A 19081-nucleotide genomic window follows, 5' to 3' on the forward strand; every position below is an offset into this window, starting at 1 on the left:
CACCGCTTGTCATTCCTTCCTGATTCCATCTTTTATTAAAAAGATGTATAAGTATTAAGAGTAACATCTATAGTAGAATCACGAGATGTCACTTCGGCAAGATGTGGACGGTGGAACAATTACCTATGGGTATATCACGTATAAGAGAGCATCCCATGAGAACGCGAACCCCTAACGGATTGTGGTATATATGTATATATGGACCATCTGATAGTCGATGTAAATTGGAGTCAGTAGACTGGTGATATCCTGACAACCGTGATGTTCAATGTTGTATAATGGGGTCCTAAGAGTAATGATACACAAAACTCCCATAATGTTCTGTATTGGGGGGGCTAATTCGCGATTAAGTTAACCAATATATAGCGACCACCTCTTAATAATCAATGGAGTTGTTAATAAAGATAGTATGTAAAGTCAAGCCTCAATTGGAGGTTAGGAATGCGTAGTGGTATACCAAACGGTCATTGGTCACTACAGAGTGCACAGACAGTAGTCATGGAGACAAAGGGAGATAATTAATCTACCTATTCAGTTGGTTCCAGGGTATGCAATCGTTGAGACCCTTCTCATGGGTCTTCAAGCGATATACCCATCGTTGTTCTCGCTCTCTGAGTTTTTGCTGTTGGTTGCCCGTGTATTTGACCTTTTCCAGTACTGTCCATTTTAACTCTGTATCTTTATGTTTTTTTTCATGATAATGGGCTGTTAATCTAGTCGCTGTAATTGCTCTGCGTATGGTGCTTCTATGTTCGCTGATGCGAACTTTGACCTTGCGACTAGTCATCCCTATGTACATCAATTCACACGGGCATTTGATCGTGTAAATCACGGATTCAGAGTTACAGTTAGTATGTGACCTCTGCTCCCAAGGAAAATGTAAGCCTAGCTCCAATGTTTTGGTGTGTTCTGTAAAAGGGCAGGCTACACATGATCCACAAGGGTAATGTCCCACAACAGGTGGTATTCCCCATAACGTCCCCTGATTTGTTGGTCTAGATGTAAATGTGTTGGTATGTACCAGGGCATTCCTCAAATTAGAATTTATTCTAAATGAGAACATAGGTTTCTCAAATGATAGTCTGTTAGATGTCAATATTGACCATTTCTTGTTTATTATTTTTTTCAGGTCGTTAGATGAGGAGTTATACGTGGTTACACATATAAGTTGATCCGGTTACTCTTTTATATGGGTTTCTAAAAGAGCTTCTCGTGGTGTATTACAAGCTCTTTTATTTGCTCTTTCTATGATCTTATTAGGATACATCTTTTGTTGGAGTTTGTTAGTCAGGACAGCTGCCTCTTTTTTATATGTCTGGATGTTGGAGCAGTTTCTGCGTATCCTCAAGAATTGACCTACTGGGAGATTTTCTCTTAAGGAACGCGGGTGGGCACTGTCGAATCTTAATAAGCTGTTCCTATCCGTAGGTTTAGTATACAGGGAGCTTTCAAGAGTACCTTCTTTGGCTGTGAATGTAACATCCAAAAACGAAATGCTCTCCTTATGCATATTCATAGTGAAATGAAGGTGCGGGTTCAGAGAGTTAATCCATGTTTTAAAACTTTCAAGACTCGCTAGGTCACCTCTCCAGATCATCAGGACATCATCAATATACCTGTACCATTTACAGATATTTCTACTTAACGGATTATGAGTCCATATGTATTGATCTTCGAAATAACTGACGTACAGGCAGGCCAGACTTGGGGCGAATGTGCTCCCCATAGATGTACCATGTACTTGTAGATATAATTGATCTTCAAAGGTGAAAAAGATTTCCGTAAGGGCCAGATGTATAAGGGTAATAACCCACTCAATCGGTGCTGCCCACAGCCAGTCCTCTTGTCTCAGGATTTCATGGACCACTCTGATACTTTCTGTCTGAGGAATGTTTGTGTACAGGGCTTCCACGTCCAAACATACCAGAAAATGATCTGCTGGATTGTATTCTACTTGTGTTAGAAGATTAAAAAGGTGTTTGGTGTCTTGGACATACGATTTTATCTTCTTCACCAAGGGGCGTAGGAACCAGTCTGTATACTTTGATAATGGTTCCAAAATAGAACCAATCCCTGAGACAATGGGTCTACCCAGAGGAGTCTTCCCTTTGTGTATTTTTGGGATTGTGTAGAAAAGTGGAGTTCTAGGATCTTCCTGATTCAAAAATTCGCATTCCTTTTTAGTGATTCACTCTTTGGTTAAGGCATCTGCTGTTAATGTCATGATAGTAGTTTTTATCCATTGTGTTGAATCCCTATTGATCTTTCTGTAATATCTGGTATCTGCCAATAAATTCATACATGCCGTTCTGTATGCATTGGTACTTTGAATCACGGTTGCTCCACCTTTGTCCGCTGGTTTTATGACTATATCCGTCCTGGATTGTAGGGTAGTCAAGGCCACGCGTTCTTTCTTGCTCAAGTTGTTAAACCCGTTTCTCTTGGGTTGGAGTAATTCAACTTCCTTGCTACTACTGACTCCAATTAACATCGACTATCAGATCGTCCATATATACATATATACCACAATCCGTTAGGGGTGCGCTTTCTCATGGGATGCTCTCCTATACATGATATACCCATAGGTAATTGTTCCACCGTCCACATCTTGCCGAAGTGACATCTCGTGATTCTACTGTAGATGTTACTCTTAATACTTATACATCTTTTTAATAAAAGATGGAATCAGGAAGGAATGACAAGCGGTGGTCATGTAACTATCGCATAGTCAGCATTGACATCGCGATCCTAACATTAGAAGACTACACTTCCCAGGAGTCTATGGGAGTGGTGACTACGATCTCCCACGAGCCTGATAGGACCATGTGCACACGTTTACGATCATGTGTCTCAGAGAAACCTATCCTTCAGCAACTACACTAAAACGGAAGGGTATGAGGTCCGTATAAGGACACAACATACATCTCCGCTACACTAAATCTTTAAATAATCGGGTGAACTTATGATTAAATACATTGGGTACATTGCATTTTCTGTCTCGTGGGTGAAGTAACTATACTTTTTCAAAGTTTTTGCACTCGCGAGTCTATCTGCCCACGTCATGGGTCACATGGTTTGGTTGACCTATCCCGTTCCTTACTCTACTTGCCCACGTCATTGGTCACATGTTTTTTGTGACCAATCCAGTTCATCCTTTAACAAATGCAGAAGTATAAACTTACCGATCTACGAAACATGGCGCAAAACGCCGGGGATCGGGACCAAGTAGGTGGACAGGCGGAGCAGGTCTCTTGACGAAGTAAGTTCGGGGGGCTAGGTTTAAGAGCCCAGGACACGGGCCCTCTTTGGAGAAGGAAGCTGGTATACATATATTCCTACTCCTATGCTCTAATTCGGTTTTCTTAACATTTCCTTCCCCTTTTATTGACACTTTGGGGTCTATGTTAGGGTGTGACTATAGAGCTACTCCATTAGCCCTACCATTCCCTGAGAAACGAAAATCATCCGAAGTCCGGGTAAGAAAGTATGCATGAGTGAGAGTGAATTTCACAATTACCCATAGGTGTTTTAAATCGTCACGCATGTTTTTAATTGCTGTGTTCAATCACAGATACGGTGAGAATGATGTGTGAGAGAGGACTCTAGGAGAGTTTATTTTCATTGATAGTATACACTAACTGGCATGTGGTTTCACTTAGAATGCGACCAAATTCGCCACCGCACAATATATCTGTCACGCCAATTAATTGTGTACAGATACAATTTTTGAGTGGCACATATGTGGATATAGCTGCACACAACTATGCCTTATGACCACCTGGCACGTATAGATGTGGCTTTTCATTCCAAGTACGATTTTGAGACACATCACTTTGGAATTACCATTATGAAAACCAATCAGTATAAGCTGGATGTTTGTTTTCTGTGTTCTTTTTTACAGATGGAAATACGACGCATGACAGATTAATTAATCAGTCGCTCATACAAGGAGCAGCTACTCTGCCCTTGCTTCAAAGAAAACAGGATAGGGACTTCCCTCTTCTGTATCCCAGGGTGGCCTCTTTTGCCCTGAAGAAAGTCCTGGACCTCCACGACCATATTAGGACTGAAACATGTTGGCATTAGGGTCCTAGGACCATAATACTCCTATATAGACCCCTTTTTTTAGTAATTTTAATTAACCCAGACAGACCCAAGAATAAAGGGATACTGGGGATCTGCCTGAGGTTTTTTATCTTATAGTCTCCCTGGTCTGTAATTTCTTCAAAGAGCTCCCAACATTGTGGTTGAGCCCACCCCGACTTTTAGGCGTCGGGGTGACCCGAGGATGAAGCATGACACCACTAGGGTGTGTGAGGGTACCTAAACCAAAAGGAATTGCTTCCTTGCTCACCTAGTGGTGAAGTTAAAAGTTCCCTTTTCCTTCATATCGTTCCATCTACGTGTAACAATATTGACCATCGGATGGTCAGTTGGAGTAAAACTATTTGTGTAACTGTTTATATTGGGAGGAGTTACTCTGACCTACAATCCTCTCTACCCTTTGGGCAATAGATTTTTTTTTCTCAATAGCCTTTGTAAACGTGGAACAAGTAGCTCATCCTGTGCCATTGTGTCAATGTCTGGATGTGGTGCATAGGTCGCTAATATCGGCCATGTTGCTCCTGGAATCCCTAAAGGCCCAAGCCTTGCTCTTGTTTTTATGTGGGGTAGGGTGCCATTAAACCAGAAAATATGTTCCTGGAAAGTAAGCGGAATCTCAGTCTCCTCAAAAGGAGTGTAGACCGCTGGAATGTCATCATGTATGTAATAATGAAAAGTTTTTGTTACAGCATCGGCTGCTGGGAATATAACCCATGAGTAGAATACCTCTGTTTTGAAATCTTCGTGTGCCTCTATCACAAAGATTACTGCACCTCCTCTGGGTTGTAACCCATGTTTGAGTAGTTTAACTGTTAAAGTTTGTCTTACTTTGGGTGCAATTTCTATTGCATCCGCATCGACTTCACCAGTCTGATTAGGTCCTTGGTTTAAAACTCCTTCCTCGTCCGCCATTGTGTTTGAGACACGGAATTATTGCCCAAGGAAAGGGTGAAAAAAGGCTTTATGCACAATTTTGGGAAGTTTTCCTTTCAAGCTTGATTAGCCAACAGCCAATACATAGGATATCTCACCTACTCAGCTGTGGTGTAGTTTTTTCCCACTTATTCCAGACATTTCTGGTGTTTTGTAAGTAGGGTCTTTGAGATTAAGTACGACTGAGCTACTCAGATTCTCTTGTTGAGTAAGTGCGCCATCAATATACCACGCTGGGTGCCATGTAGTGTGGTCCCAATAGTACCCTGTCATGCAGGACCTACGCTGTTTACGGATAACATATACTGTGGGTCTGGTGGCAGACTGACTCCGTACACCCCCTCCGCATATTATAGCCTATGGTTTGCATTAGCTAGCTCACAGTGCCACTAGAATCTTCTGTTATCAGAGAGATTCGTTTTTGGCAACCTTAGAACACAGTAACCTCAGACTCGTGGAAACAATATACTACTTTTCACCCAGTCACTCGTGCATGCTTGTTTTGCTCAGAGAGATACATAGAAGAAACTGTCGAGTGTTTTTACAATAAGAATTTCTTGTACCGTTGTTCTTCTCATGTAAAATAAGTGCGCTGTTGCAGCTGTAACGCAGTAGCAGAGATATAGAACCAGCAGTACAGTGAATAAAAAGGAATAGTATTGTTCTACCATTTTTCAATAGTCATGAACACATACATGAATATGAAATGCATTTATAAAATAAAGTGCGTACTCCTAAGATGCCTGACTAGATGTACCTAAGTGTCCCTAGCATATGCGTAGGTGCTACAGAGCCTAAGCCTGAGAGCCTATGAGCCAAGAATCCCACTAGGCTTTAGTTGGAACCCCATACCTGAATAGTGAGAGTGTGGGACTTCGTCCTGGACTTGAGCTGGACACCCCGCAAGGGATCGTCAGACCACTGTCAGCTGGAGCGATGATGGTGAACCATATACTAGAGGGGGCCGTGGCAAATCGGAGCGCAGGCCATGTGCAGTGTGTAAGTCAGTGACCCCGTATGCAAGAGGGGTGCCACCGTGAAGTGGAACATGGTGCTGTGTCAATTGGACTGTTGCCTGAGTGAGGAGCAAGTGTGGTGACCTTATATGGTAGAGGGGGCCACTGTTGGAAGACAAGGATCGTAGCCTGGTGGCTGCCTTGGAGACCCATGAGCCAGAGCCCAGACTGTGGAACAAGACCAGAGGCCTTTAAATTCCCCCTGCCCTTCCTCCACAGCCTGTGTTGAAGATGCAAGGAAACTTACAGTTGCATCGGAGGAGTTGTGAGTACACCCAGCTGCGGCCCCAGCAGAGCTGCGTGTGTGATACTCACCCAAGGCAATCGCCGCACCCACGAGAGAGACACTCTCGGAGACTCTGGTTAGACAAGCCCTGCTGGTGCAGGTAAGACTGAGCGAAGGGCCATAAGGCATTGGGCAAACTTTCGTACTGGAACACTTTTGACTTTCCTAACACAGAGCTGGAGTGGGACTCCTAAACTCGGACTGCTAATGGGGCCTAAGCTGTATGTCACCAACAGTGAATGGTGAATAAATACTACTGCTAGTGAGAGGAAAGTGGGACTCAGGGGACCACCATTATTCACTAGAGACCTGACCTCAGGGGGGGCTCTGTGTATTGTTTGTGTATCCGTATTTTACTTAGGGATAGTATATAAATCTTCTTTTGTCATAAAAGAAAATATCTGACTGGACAATCATGTACTACTGTTATTGAACATAATTTGAGATGTGAACCTGTGTTCACCCCCCTGTATCTACTTCCCCTCCCACAAGAATGTTTGGACTGCTCGACACGTGCCACCACTGTAAGTCAAGTGCTGAAGTGGTACGTGGTCCAGTTGCTCAGAATCCATCAGGAGTAAAAGGCCTCAAACCCCATGGTCAGTAGCTCCTACTCACCCTGTGGTCTTCTGAACGGGGTTCTGACAACTCTATAAACTACCTTTAGATAGATAGAACGTATTCAGGAACTGAAACTGAAACTCCATCTACCTAAGAAGGAACAATCTGTCACAGCTAACCTTTGTAGTCCTTGGTCTTCTCCTTCCACCACTTGTCTTCATCCGTTTCCACATCCTCTTCTTTATTGCTTGGGATTTTCTTTGTTTTTTCTGTGTATGGAATAGTGTAAATGGAAAAAATGACCCAGTGGCTGCATATGATGGGTAGGAATAGGTGGGGAAACTGAATTATGAGCCCTGCATTTGGTTCACTTGTTAAAGAGGGCCCAGTGATTGCCCAAAAAAATGGGGAAAAAACAAAGAAGGATTCCTCTCCAAAGGCTCCCGCGTGGGTGCCTTCCAAAAAAAGTCCACAGTACACAATCGATGTCAACACACTGCTTGATATATACAACTCCACCCTTAAAAACCATGTAGAACTCTACACAGCATTGAAAACAAGATCCTCTAGGACCTCAGCACCATGGAGCACCCAAACACTCTCAGAAAACAAGTCCACCATATGCAGATAAGAGGAGAAATGAGGACAAACCAATGCCCTCAAAGACCTAATGCAAACCAATCACTCAATGCAATATGCAGCTCCCTCATTACCAAAACTAAAGCTTCCATAAACTACAAAGACTACCATCAACAAATTGACAAATAGAAGGGTAGCATTCGTAAAGGCTGTCAGGCATTGCACCAACCGTCCCGAAGACCCCATATCCCACGCGCAGTTGCCAAATGCATCCCCATCAGCCAGATATTCACCAACCAGATTACCAAAATACAAGATCAACAACATTAAATAAACAGCCAACCTACCTCTAGTGTCCAAATGATGTATTCCAAAGAGAACAGCCTTTAACCTTCTCTCAGTCAATGAACTCACTAAAGAGCACTTTATATGAATACTACACTCTAACATGATCCTAAATCCATGATATTCGGCAACTCAGGACCTGGCTCAAACTAATCCAGATTTGGAAGGTTAGTAGTTTCCTAAATGTGATGACTGAATTCCTCCTTTTCGCGAACAGAACCATACAACCACAGATCCAAGCCTGGCTATCTTGAATAAATCTCGTTGACTTCAATCACCAACTGATGGAATATTCAAATTAACGAAATCACAGACTTGGCTTTCAAATAACTTATAACAAGAAAAAACTAAAAGCAAGAAATCATGGGATTGGCTTTCGCACTTGAGAAAAGGAAAATCTTCCTTACCTGATACCGCATTCACAGCATCAGTATAATCATTGGTCCCCCTCCCCAGCACAGAAGTAACACCCTACTCCTTCAATATCCACAATATCATAATGGCCCACTGAAAGACATCAAACTTGCAGCAGTACATCTCATCGAAAGCTTGACGAGGTTTGACCACTGCACCCCCTCTAGGCCCCATCATCTTCAAGACCTGCTGCATTACGTACAAGTACATCACAAATAACACTCTCCCATAGTTGGTAGGAAAACAAACCACCTCAGGGGGCAGCCCTATGGCAGAAGCCAAAACACCATCAGACTGGAGATGAAGAAATGCAAGCAGTAAAAGTGGAGTAAGCAGGCCTTCTGCATCAATACACCCAGGACCATGAATAACAACCCATGAGCATCAGGAGTGACTGTACTTCTACCCTTTTGCAACTAAGCAAGAAATGCACAGTTCCTGGAGGAAAACTCTTTCAGGCATGTTAGGAACACACATATACCTGCTTTTTGTACATGATCTTGAGTCATATATTAGGACTCTTGATCGCTGTTCAACGCTCTGTTGCTTCCCAGCTATGATAACGCTTTACACCTTCTACTACACACAAACATACAAAAACATTTGATGTACCTGCTGCTGCACAATCTACTGAGCTTTTAGGAAAAGCACTTACATAAATATTCCGGCAGTACTATAGTCAGTCTACTTAACAATCAAGAACTAGCGCTTTGCTCAAAATGCCATCATTAGTTAAACCGGTCCTTCGTTCTGGAAAGAGTGCTTCATTCAGTGTATCTGCTGTCACTCTTTGCACACCATCACATAGCAGCTCTTCAGGCGTCATGCTGACAGTAATGCAGATTGATAAGCATTCTACAATGAACACGTACCTCACCATGGTTGCTGAGTAACAGCATGTTCAAATGCAATGAGCAAACATATGTTTGAAGAGCTGCTACATCTTTGGGGCCCAATGTGCTGACACCATCAGGTTTGCTACCTGCAAGATACTTTATTTATTCTGCCTTGTAAGAGCCTAACACGAATCAGGACATTTGTCACCCTACCTTGCACCATATGCTTTAATGCAGAGATAATCTTTAGGATCACAGGGGCTTATTTACAAGCCCCTTGCGCTGCCGGTGTGCCACTTTTAACATGGGAAAAAGTGGCGCACCGGCGGCACAAGGGGCTTGTAAATAAGCCCCACGATGTCTAGAGAGATTTAAAGTTTTATGTGCTTCATTCAAATGTCATCTGCTCATCGCATAGACTTTTCGTCACTTATGTCTAAGTCTATGTAGTGCATTATAAGGTGCAAAAATGGATGTACCTCAAGAAGAGGTGTTGTGGTGCCCAACATAAGCTGCTATACACAAACGATGGTCTAACAACAAACCTGCTGTATTAAATTTTGAGGTCGAACAGGTAAGTGTCTTAAACTGCAAACACAAAGAGATGATGGAGGGAGAGCTGAAACTTTTCATACATTAACCCCCAGTCACAGATCTGGGTTGAATCCATCATCGTTCTTTAGCTCACTTCGCCACCCCAGTTCAGATCCAGCTATATGCAAATCAGGCTTGACCCTGTGCCTCATGGGAATAGTCCAGACCAAACTGCCGAAAGTTTCAGCTCTCCGTCCATCATCTCCTTGTGTTTGCAAGTATCTAAACTGCCCCAGATTGGGTTGGGAGCAAAGATGAGAAGGCATTATATTCCATACTCTAAGAATGATAACAGACAACATCCAGCCGCCAATTCTACTTTCTTGAATTTCGGGGTGGACAATTGATACTGATGGGTAGATCTCAGAGTTCTAGCTGGAGTATTGTAACGCCCTGAACGTCTCAGGATCGTTTAACAGACACGACAATGAGGACGCAACCACTTGTGAAGGGTTAGTTCTTTTAATGAAGGCAAATAAAATACAAAGAACAAACAAAAGTTATAGTCACTGGAATCCTCCAGGCTAAGTACGTTACCAGCCCACAGCACGGATGGTCCTAACCGTCCTCTGCATATACGCCGATCCCGGCGTATGCCAACAGAGGGCAGAAATGAAATGGCCGACAATGCCAATCGGTAGGCTGTGAGGGGCACGAAGAGTGTTGGGGAGAATCGAGGAGTCAGGGAAACACCCAGCCGGGGTCTCTACCTGAAGGGAGCAGCCGCTCAACCTCTTCCTCAGACTGCACCGGGACGCGGAGTCACCTCCTGGTGATGCGTCACCGATACCCCACTCAAAAGCAAGAAGACTGAACCGAGAGCAGCCGCTCGATCGATCCTGTGGACTTCCGAGTCTGTAACGCGGCAAACACCTCCTGGTGTGCGTTACAGCTGGCAGTCCCTGTGTCTCTGGTCGGGCTGGGAGTTACGACTCCAACCAGCAAAAGCGCCACTGCGCTTGGACTCAGCCGAGTCAAAAAGCGAAGCTCAAGGGTTGACCGGTAGAGCTTCCGGGTCCTTCACAGGTGACGATGGGGTAAGACACGGCCCAGGGAGTAACGACTCGACCTACCTCCGTTCTTGCCTTACTGGAGCACCACTCCGGAACACTGCTCTTCACGAAGCAGGTACGTCGGTGTAAACACAATATCCGACAGCCTTGTACCTCCCGGTTCCTCCCTTTATAGGGCGTGTTTTCCTTGAGTTATGTAACAGCTCTCCTATTTACATAAGGGCGTGTTTCCCTTGAGTTATGTAACAGCTCTCCTGTTTACATAAGGGCGTGTTTCCCTTGAGTTATGTAACAGCTCTCCTGTTTACATAAGGGCGTGTTTCCCTTGAGTTGTGTAACAGCTCTCCTGTTTACATAAGGGCGTGTTTCCCTTGAGTTATGTAACAGCTCTCCTGTTTACATAACCTCTCAACCGCTAAGCATCCTGGGAGATGTAGTCCGTTTTCGCTGGTTACCGTTTTCCTCCCCTCGTATGACAGGAATTCTTGACAGTACATCCTCCCTCTCAGCGGCTCCCCACGGGTCCAGCGCTGGCAGGAAAACGCCGATGGAACAAGGAGACCAAGCGCGGAGCATGAACCCCTTCAGCCGGTTCCCATGAATGCTCCTCCGGGCCATAGCCTTTCCACGCAACCAGGTACCACAGCTTCCCCCTGCGCCATTTGGACGCCCGTATGCCCGACACTTCATACTCCACCTCCGACTCCACGCATACCGGCCTAGGTGTCCCAGACGGCTTGGAGGGTGCTGGTTTGAGCAATGATACATGAAAGACAGGGTGTATCCGCAATGACTGGGGCAAGCACACCTTCACGTTCACGGGACCCATACACTTGGTAATTCGATAGGGGCCCATGTACTTGGGATGGAACACACTGTTCTTTCGAAACCTCATGTTTCTTGTGGATATCCAGACGTAGTCTCCAGTGCGGTACAGTGGCCCGGGCCTTCTCTTCCTATCTGCCGCAGCCTTGTATCTTCTCTTGGCCTCTATTAGGACAGCCCTTGAGCGCATCAACGTGTCTTTTATGTGTGCCACCCTGTCCGCTGTGGCGGGAATCCTGTCCTCTCTGAACGGATGTAGAAATGGCAAGAACCTGGGATGTTGGCCATAGTTGCTATAGAACGGAGATGACTGTGTGGAGCTGTGAGTGGCGTTGTTATAGGCTATCTCTGCAACCCATAGCAAGTCGACCCATTCTTCCCTGCCCTGGTCCACAAAACATCGCAGATACTGTTTGAGCGTTTGGTTCAGGCGCTCGGTTTGGCCGTCCGTTTGAGGGTGGTAGCTGGTGGACAGGGCGGTCTTAACATGCAGCGCAGTGCACCAAGTCTTCCAGAATTGCGCAGTAAACTGCGACCCCCGGTCCGACACGATCACCCCAGGTAATCCATGCAGTCGTACCACATTCTTTAGGAGTAGTGACGCCAATTCCCCGGCCGTAGGGACTCTCTTGCAGGGGATGAAGTGCCCCATTTTCGTCAGGTAATCCACCACCACCAGTATTGCCGTCATCCCCTGGTCTACCGGTAGGCCCACCACGAAGTCCAGTGATATGCTATCCCATGGTCTATCCGGGGTCGGAAGTGGATGTAAGAGCCCTTGGGTTCGGCCATGGTCGGCCTTCATGGTAGCACACGTAGGACACTCCTGTCCCCACCTCCTGACATCCACTCTCATGGTTGGCCACCAGAAATGCCGTCCCATGCTAGCCACCGTTTTTTCAAAGCCCAAATGACCTGTGCATGGAGAGTCATGGCACCAGATGAATGCTTGTTTCCTTAGCCTAGGCGTGGGTATCAATAGGCACCTGCCCTTCAGGGGTATCCCGTCCTTCAGCTGCCATTCTCTGTGACTGAGGAGCCACCTCCGCCATGCGAATGACCTGATCCCTCTCTTTATTCCCCTCAGGAAAGTATCCGGTTGGATAACCCCCAATACCATCCTCGGGGAAATGATGGAACGCTCGGTTGCAGGCAATGGTTCCTTAACTGCAGATTGACGGGACAGGGCGTCCGCCTTCCGGTTTTCCGTCCCCGGCCGATATGTGATGCGGAAGTTGAACCCCGCAAAGAAGATCATCCACCGCAGCTGCCTGGGAGAAAGGTGTCTAGTGGCCGTCATGAACTGTAGGTTCCGATGGTCCGTGTACACCGATACCACATGTCTTGCCCCCATCAACCAATGCCTCCATTCGGTGAAGGCGTCCTTGATTGCGAGAAGCTCCTTCTCCGCAATATGGTAGTTGCGTTCGGCGTCGTTGAGTTTGCGGGACATGTACGCAACGGGATGAAGCACCCCTGTGTCGTGGTTGCGTTGGGACAAGATAGCCCCCAGCGCCACATCCGACGCGTCCGCTTCCACCACGTAGGGGAGATCCGGATCGGGGTGAGCCAACACCGGCGCCTTACCAAAGGCGCTTTTCAGGGCCTCAAAGGCTTTGTTCGCTTCAGGGGACCAGACAAACTCCTTGGACTTCCTCAGTAGCTGTGTGATTGGGGCCACCACTCCTGAAAATCCATCTATAAACCGCCTGTAAAAGTTGGCGAAGCCAATGAAACTTTGGACGTCCTTCACGCTTTGGGGCACCGGCCATTCTTTCACCGCCTTGATCTTTCGTTCTGCCATCTCCTGTCCCTCTGGACTCAGCATCACTCCGAGGAATTCCACGGATGTGACGTGGAAGTCACACTTGCTGAGTTTACAAAACAGCATGTTTTCCCTCAGCTTTTGGAGCACAGCTTTGACGTGGTGTACGTGCTCCTCCACACTGGACGAATAGATGAGGATGTCGTCGATATATACGACCACGTAGATATCCAACTCCTCTCTGAATACCTCATTCAAAAAGTACTGAAAGGCTGCCGGGGCGTTGCACAGACCGAACGGCATGACGAGGTACTCAAAAAGGCCGAACCTGGTCTTAAAGGCGGTCTTCCACTCGTCTCCGTCCCTCATGCGCACCAGATGGTATGCCCCTTTCAAATCCAACTTGGTGTAGATACGAGCTTTCTTGACCTGTTCCAGAAGTACACTGATGAGAGGCAAGGGGTACCGATTTTTTATGGTTATCGCATTCAATGCCCTAAAGTCCACACAGGCTCTCAGCTCCCCATTAGCCTTCGGGATGAAGAAGAGTGGCGAGGCGGCCGGAGACTTGGACGGGCGGATGAATCCTAGCTTGAGGAGTTTATCCAGGTACCCCCGGAGATGCACGTTTTCAGGCTCCGTCAGGGCATACAGCCTGCCGCTGGGAACGCTGGCCCCTGGCACCAGGTCGATCTGGCAGTCAAACTGTCTATGTGGTGGTAGCACTTCCGCCTTCACCTCATCAAATACATCCTCAAAACTGTGATAAGCCTGGGGGAGAGCCACATCTTTTTCTGCCGCTGTAGCCACCGTCTGACTCCCGCTCTCATCTGCGTCAAGGGATTCCGTTCTTATTCCACAATGCAGGATGCAATACGGTGACGTCATTTCGATGCGATGTGTTGGCCAATCCACAAAGGGGTTGTGTTTCTGTAGCCACGGCAATCCCAATATGACGCCATATTGGGGCGCTCGGATGATGTTAAAATCGATTTGTTCCAAATGGTTCCTCCCATATCTCATCGGAAGGACCCCCGTGTGCTGTCCGATGGGCCCCGTCACCAATCGCCTTCCGTCTACCGCATAGACGTCTTCGGGTACTGCTTTGGGAAGAAGCACTAGCCCTAGCCTGCATGCCTCGTTGTGGTCCATAAACATGCCAGTGGCCCCTGAATCCACCATGGCCACAACGGGTATCCACTGGTCATGCACTCCCACGTGCACCGTGATAAACAGGTGTCATTGTCCCTTAGTGACCGAGTTGGAAAGTGAAGGGATGGATGAGTGACTCCGAGATGCCCCTTCTCTGGTCTTGGAGTCCTCTAGTTTTCCGCCGGTATGTCCACCACGGCTGTTACCGACCGGTTGGCCCGATAACGTGACGTCTTCGGTTTGGCAGGGCATTCACGTACGTAGTGGCCTTTTTTGCCACAATATAGGCACAATCCTTGTTTACGGCGTGACTCTTTCTCCGTGGCTGTGAGGCTCGCTCGTATTGCGCTGATGTCCATGGGTTCTCCCTTGGATGCGGTGGAAGTTTCAGGACTTCCCACCGTCACATAGGATGGAAGGGATTTTCCTTTTCTCCCATGATCCCCCTTTCTTTCACTTAGCCTATGTTCCAGCCGTAATACCAGGTTGATAAGGCCCTCACATGTCTTGGGTTGAGGGTCAATATGAGCCACGGCGTCCTTGAGCTCATCGCACAGCCCTTGATGGAAGAGCGCCGTCTGTTTAGCAACAGGCCACTTGGTTTCCGCAACCAGCCTTCGGAACGCGTTGAGATACTGCACCAGGTCGTTGGATCCCTGTCTCAACTCAAGCATTTCACGGTCCGCCGTGTACGAGTCAGCCCTTCTGTCGAATACCTTCAGGAATTCCTCGCGAAAAGCACCCCAATCACATAAGAGGGGGTCGTCCCTGCTCACCAGAGGTACGGCCCATTGTGCCGCGTTTCCAGCCAAATAGGATATAAGGAAAGCCACACGAGCCTGACTCGTGGGGAACGCCTTTGGTTTGCACGATAAATGTAGCGCCACTTGTGTGAGGAATACCTGCACTGTGTTAGGATCCCCACTGTACCTCTCTGGTGTTGCCAAGGGGATGGCTACCGGCATTTCCACTACTACCGCAGGGGTCTGGTTCGTGAGGGAGGTGCTGGGCGTGAGCGGGTCCAATTGGATAGCATCCAGTCTGGCTTTTACATCGGCTGTTTCTTGCCTAGAGGCAGCCACTTCAACTTGCATGGCCGCTAAAGCAGCCAGCACATCATCAAGTGTTGCCATGTCTGTTATCGACCGGGAGACAGTTAGTGTTATTAAGGTCGGATATTTTGTAACGCCCTGAACGTCTCAGGATCGTTTAACAGACACGACAATGAGGACGCAACCACTTGTGAAGGGTTAGTTCTTTTAATGAAGGCAAATAAAATACAAAGAACAAACAAAAGTTATAGTCACTGGAATCCTCCAGGCTAAGTACGTTACCAGCCCACAGCACGGATGGTCCTAACCGTCCTCTGCATATACGCCGATCCCGGCGTATGCCAACAGAGGGCAGAAATGAAATGGCCGACAATGCCAATCGGTAGGCTGTGAGGGGCACGAAGAGTGTTGGGGAGAATCGAGGAGTCAGGGAAACACCCAGCCGGGGTCTCTACCTGAAGGGAGCAGCCGCTCAACCTCTTCCTCAGACTGCACCGGGACGCGGAGTCACCTCCTGGTGATGCGTCACCGATACCCCACTCAAAAGCAAGAAGACTGAACCGAGAGCAGCCGCTCGATCGATCCTGTGGACTTCCGAGTCTGTAACGCGGCAAACACCTCCTGGTGTGCGTTACAGCTGGCAGTCCCTGTGTCTCTGGTCGGGCTGGGAGTTACGACTCCAACCAGCAAAAGCGCCACTGCGCTTGGACTCAGCCGAGTCAAAAAGCGAAGCTCAAGGGTTGACCGGTAGAGCTTCCGGGTCCTTCACAGGTGACGATGGGGTAAGACACGGCCCAGGGAGTAACGACTCGACCTACCTCCGTTCTTGCCTTACTGGAGCACCACTCCGGAACACTGCTCTTCACGAAGCAGGTACGTCGGTGTAAACACAATATCCGACAGCCTTGTACCTCCCGGTTCCTCCCTTTATAGGGCGTGTTTTCCTTGAGTTATGTAACAGCTCTCCTATTTACATAAGGGCGTGTTTCCCTTGAGTTATGTAACAGCTCTCCTGTTTACATAAGGGCGTGTTTCCCTTGAGTTATGTAACAGCTCTCCTGTTTACATAAGGGCGTGTTTCCCTTGAGTTGTGTAACAGCTCTCCTGTTTACATAAGGGCGTGTTTCCCTTGAGTTATGTAACAGCTCTCCTGTTTACATAACCTCTCAACCGCTAAGCATCCTGGGAGATGTAGTCCGTTTTCGCTGGTTACCGTTTTCCTCCCCTCGTATGACAGGAATTCTTGACAAGTATACCTAAGGAATGGCTCCTTCATGTAAGTGTCTCTCCTATAGCAGTAAAGTGCCTGCATGACAGAGCAAAGTCCCTTGAACAAACATCGCTTTACTATCAGAGTCAATAAAGTTCGCAGAGCTGATCTGAGACAGTGATATTACGCTCAAGGCTTGTGAGATCATTTATCAGGCAAGTAGCCGTCAAATGCCTCACTAAAAAGGCATACAAATATTATCTATTAGAGTCAAGGCACTATCGTCGCTTTAAAGTTGCGTGTTTGGTTTGACTTGTTATTGTAAGTAGCAAAGTGGTCTAGTCAAAGCGACATTTGTAAGCATTAAAAGTTCAAGTACATTAAGGTGTTCAGAAATACATTACATTGCTAACACTTTAGGATTGGGCTTCCCTTAAGATTGGAGTTTTAATATTTCAAAACATTTATTTAGGGAACAAAGTTTGTTCTTTCAACTGACTACAAATGTTTAATATACTTACATGGTTAAATGGGTATGCGGTGGGCGAGTTCTTGCCTGGCAAGACTTACTACAAAATGTCATGTTTTCAATTTAATCATTTAATGTGTTGCAGATAGCAACTACCCTAGTGCAGATCATCTATCACATTTACCTACTACTTGTAGTAGAAAATACACTTCGTATGAGGATGCATTGCAAGAATCAAACGATCACTTTGTGAGTAAAAGAATTGAATCTCAAAAGCAGGCAAACATTTTAGGGGGAGGGTCTCGGCGTGTGCGGAGCACATAATGTTCCTGGCTTCAGATTTCATAAAGTGACCTGGGTGCATAGTAGCAAGGGTGTTCCATCAATTTCCATCCTGTTGTGGAAGGGACGTCCTATAATTTTTGAGGAAGGCAACCATGGCCTAAGAGGACAGAAGTCATTGTGGTGAGTACCTTCTACTTCCCTCATCTCCTCCAACTCTCTTCATGCTACAAAAAGAAATATTTCAAAAAACACAGAAAATCATCAAACGTAGGGAAGCAAAGGACCTACTTGGCGTCTCGATCTCTTCCTTCTTCTGTGGGGGTTTCCGGGGTCTCCACTGTCGCAGCTCATAATCATCTGCACAATTATAGTGAAAAAATAAAGTAGTATAAGTACTATTTCATCCGTGCCAAAATGCCCTATCATCAGTCCCTCAAGAAGCAGAATATGCGAGAGGATGGTGCTAGCTCATCAGTAAAGTGGATAAAACAATCATACTCGTTTTTTTTTCAACTGCAATTGATTAGTTTGGTGGTTACTAGTTGGTATTATTCTTGGATAACTCTGTGCTGGGTTGTGACACAACCTCAAGACAAAAGTGCAGCATGATAACAACAATGTTTCATAAAATGAGTTAAGTGTACTAAGGTGTTCAGAAGGAAACAGTGGATTTGAGTCTGTCCACTTCAAGCCTCCCACGCGCTTTCTCTTCAGCAGAGGGTTTGCGTGCAAAGTTCATAATGTACAGTTCAGTATTCCAGAACAGAGCCTTTCTCAAGATGATTGGAGAAACCGCTGGGCTCAAATTTTGATCTTGTGCAGTGGCAAAATCACAATCCTTCTGGTCTTCGAAAACTGCTATACAGGAATGACTGTCAATTAGTGAGTAAAGGTGGTGGAGCGAGTGATGAATGAAAAAGTGAATTTGTGACAAGTAAGTGAAGTGGTAGGAGGGAGGAGTGAGCAATAGGTTGTTTTTGCAAGACTTGAGTGGGAATCCAAGAAGCTGTGAAACAACAATTAAACTGCACCAAGCAAACAATTGCTGAGCAGTGTTTGTGTGTTGTCCCCCTGACAGTGCACTTTACAACATAATTTTAGAAGTATAGTGGCAAAAAATATTCCAATACTTCAGACTCTGCCCCGATCTTTCTCTTACACAAATAAAATGTGTCTCTACATACACACGTTGTGTCCCAATACAAAATACTGGATGCACAACAGGAAATGTTATCACATAGGAGAATCAGATCCTATCTGATACAGCTTGGCCCACTAGAAATATGATCATTTACGTTTCTTTAGCTGACATTAGTTTTAAGAACCTTGCATGATATCCATCACTTTTCTGATGCTAATTAACAGCCCCTTAGAGTTTATTCATCATAAACTAAAATATATCCAGTTAAGTGCATTTATACTCCTAAATATATGGGTGTATCTGAGTGATGCATAATTTTTCCAGGGTGTGGCCAATGTTATTAGGAGATGTTCAAGTATTGTTGATTTGAAGCTCATTAGGTCAGCCTGACCCATGACCACTGATACTCAAATAGGCCACAAGCGAGCATCCCATAGTTTAAAGCTGCACCTTAACTGTTCCAAGGGACTGTGACACAGAGTGGTTCTGGTGCATTATGCT

The 19081-nt window shown here is 46.2% G+C and overlaps 1 protein-coding gene across 3 annotated transcripts in view; it reads right to left on the bottom strand.

The window, feature by feature from the left end:
- AEBP1 (AE binding protein 1) overlaps nt 1-19081 on the bottom strand; it is a 319836-nt gene that overhangs the window by 114473 nt on the left and 186282 nt on the right. For 2 of the 3 annotated variants that reach the window (XM_085636122.1, XM_085636121.1), the window contains one exon: nt 17728-17796. In XM_085636122.1, the coding sequence (XP_085492248.1) occupies nt 17728-17796 (69 nt within the window). Of the gene's footprint in view, nt 1-7079; nt 7170-17727; nt 17797-19081 lie in introns of all 3 variants that reach the window. The other variant, XM_085636123.1, reaches the window with a different exon arrangement.

Source organism: Triturus cristatus, chromosome 11 (genome assembly GCF_964204655.1).
Source record: "Triturus cristatus chromosome 11, aTriCri1.1, whole genome shotgun sequence".
Taxonomy (NCBI): Eukaryota; Metazoa; Chordata; class Amphibia; order Caudata; family Salamandridae; genus Triturus; species Triturus cristatus.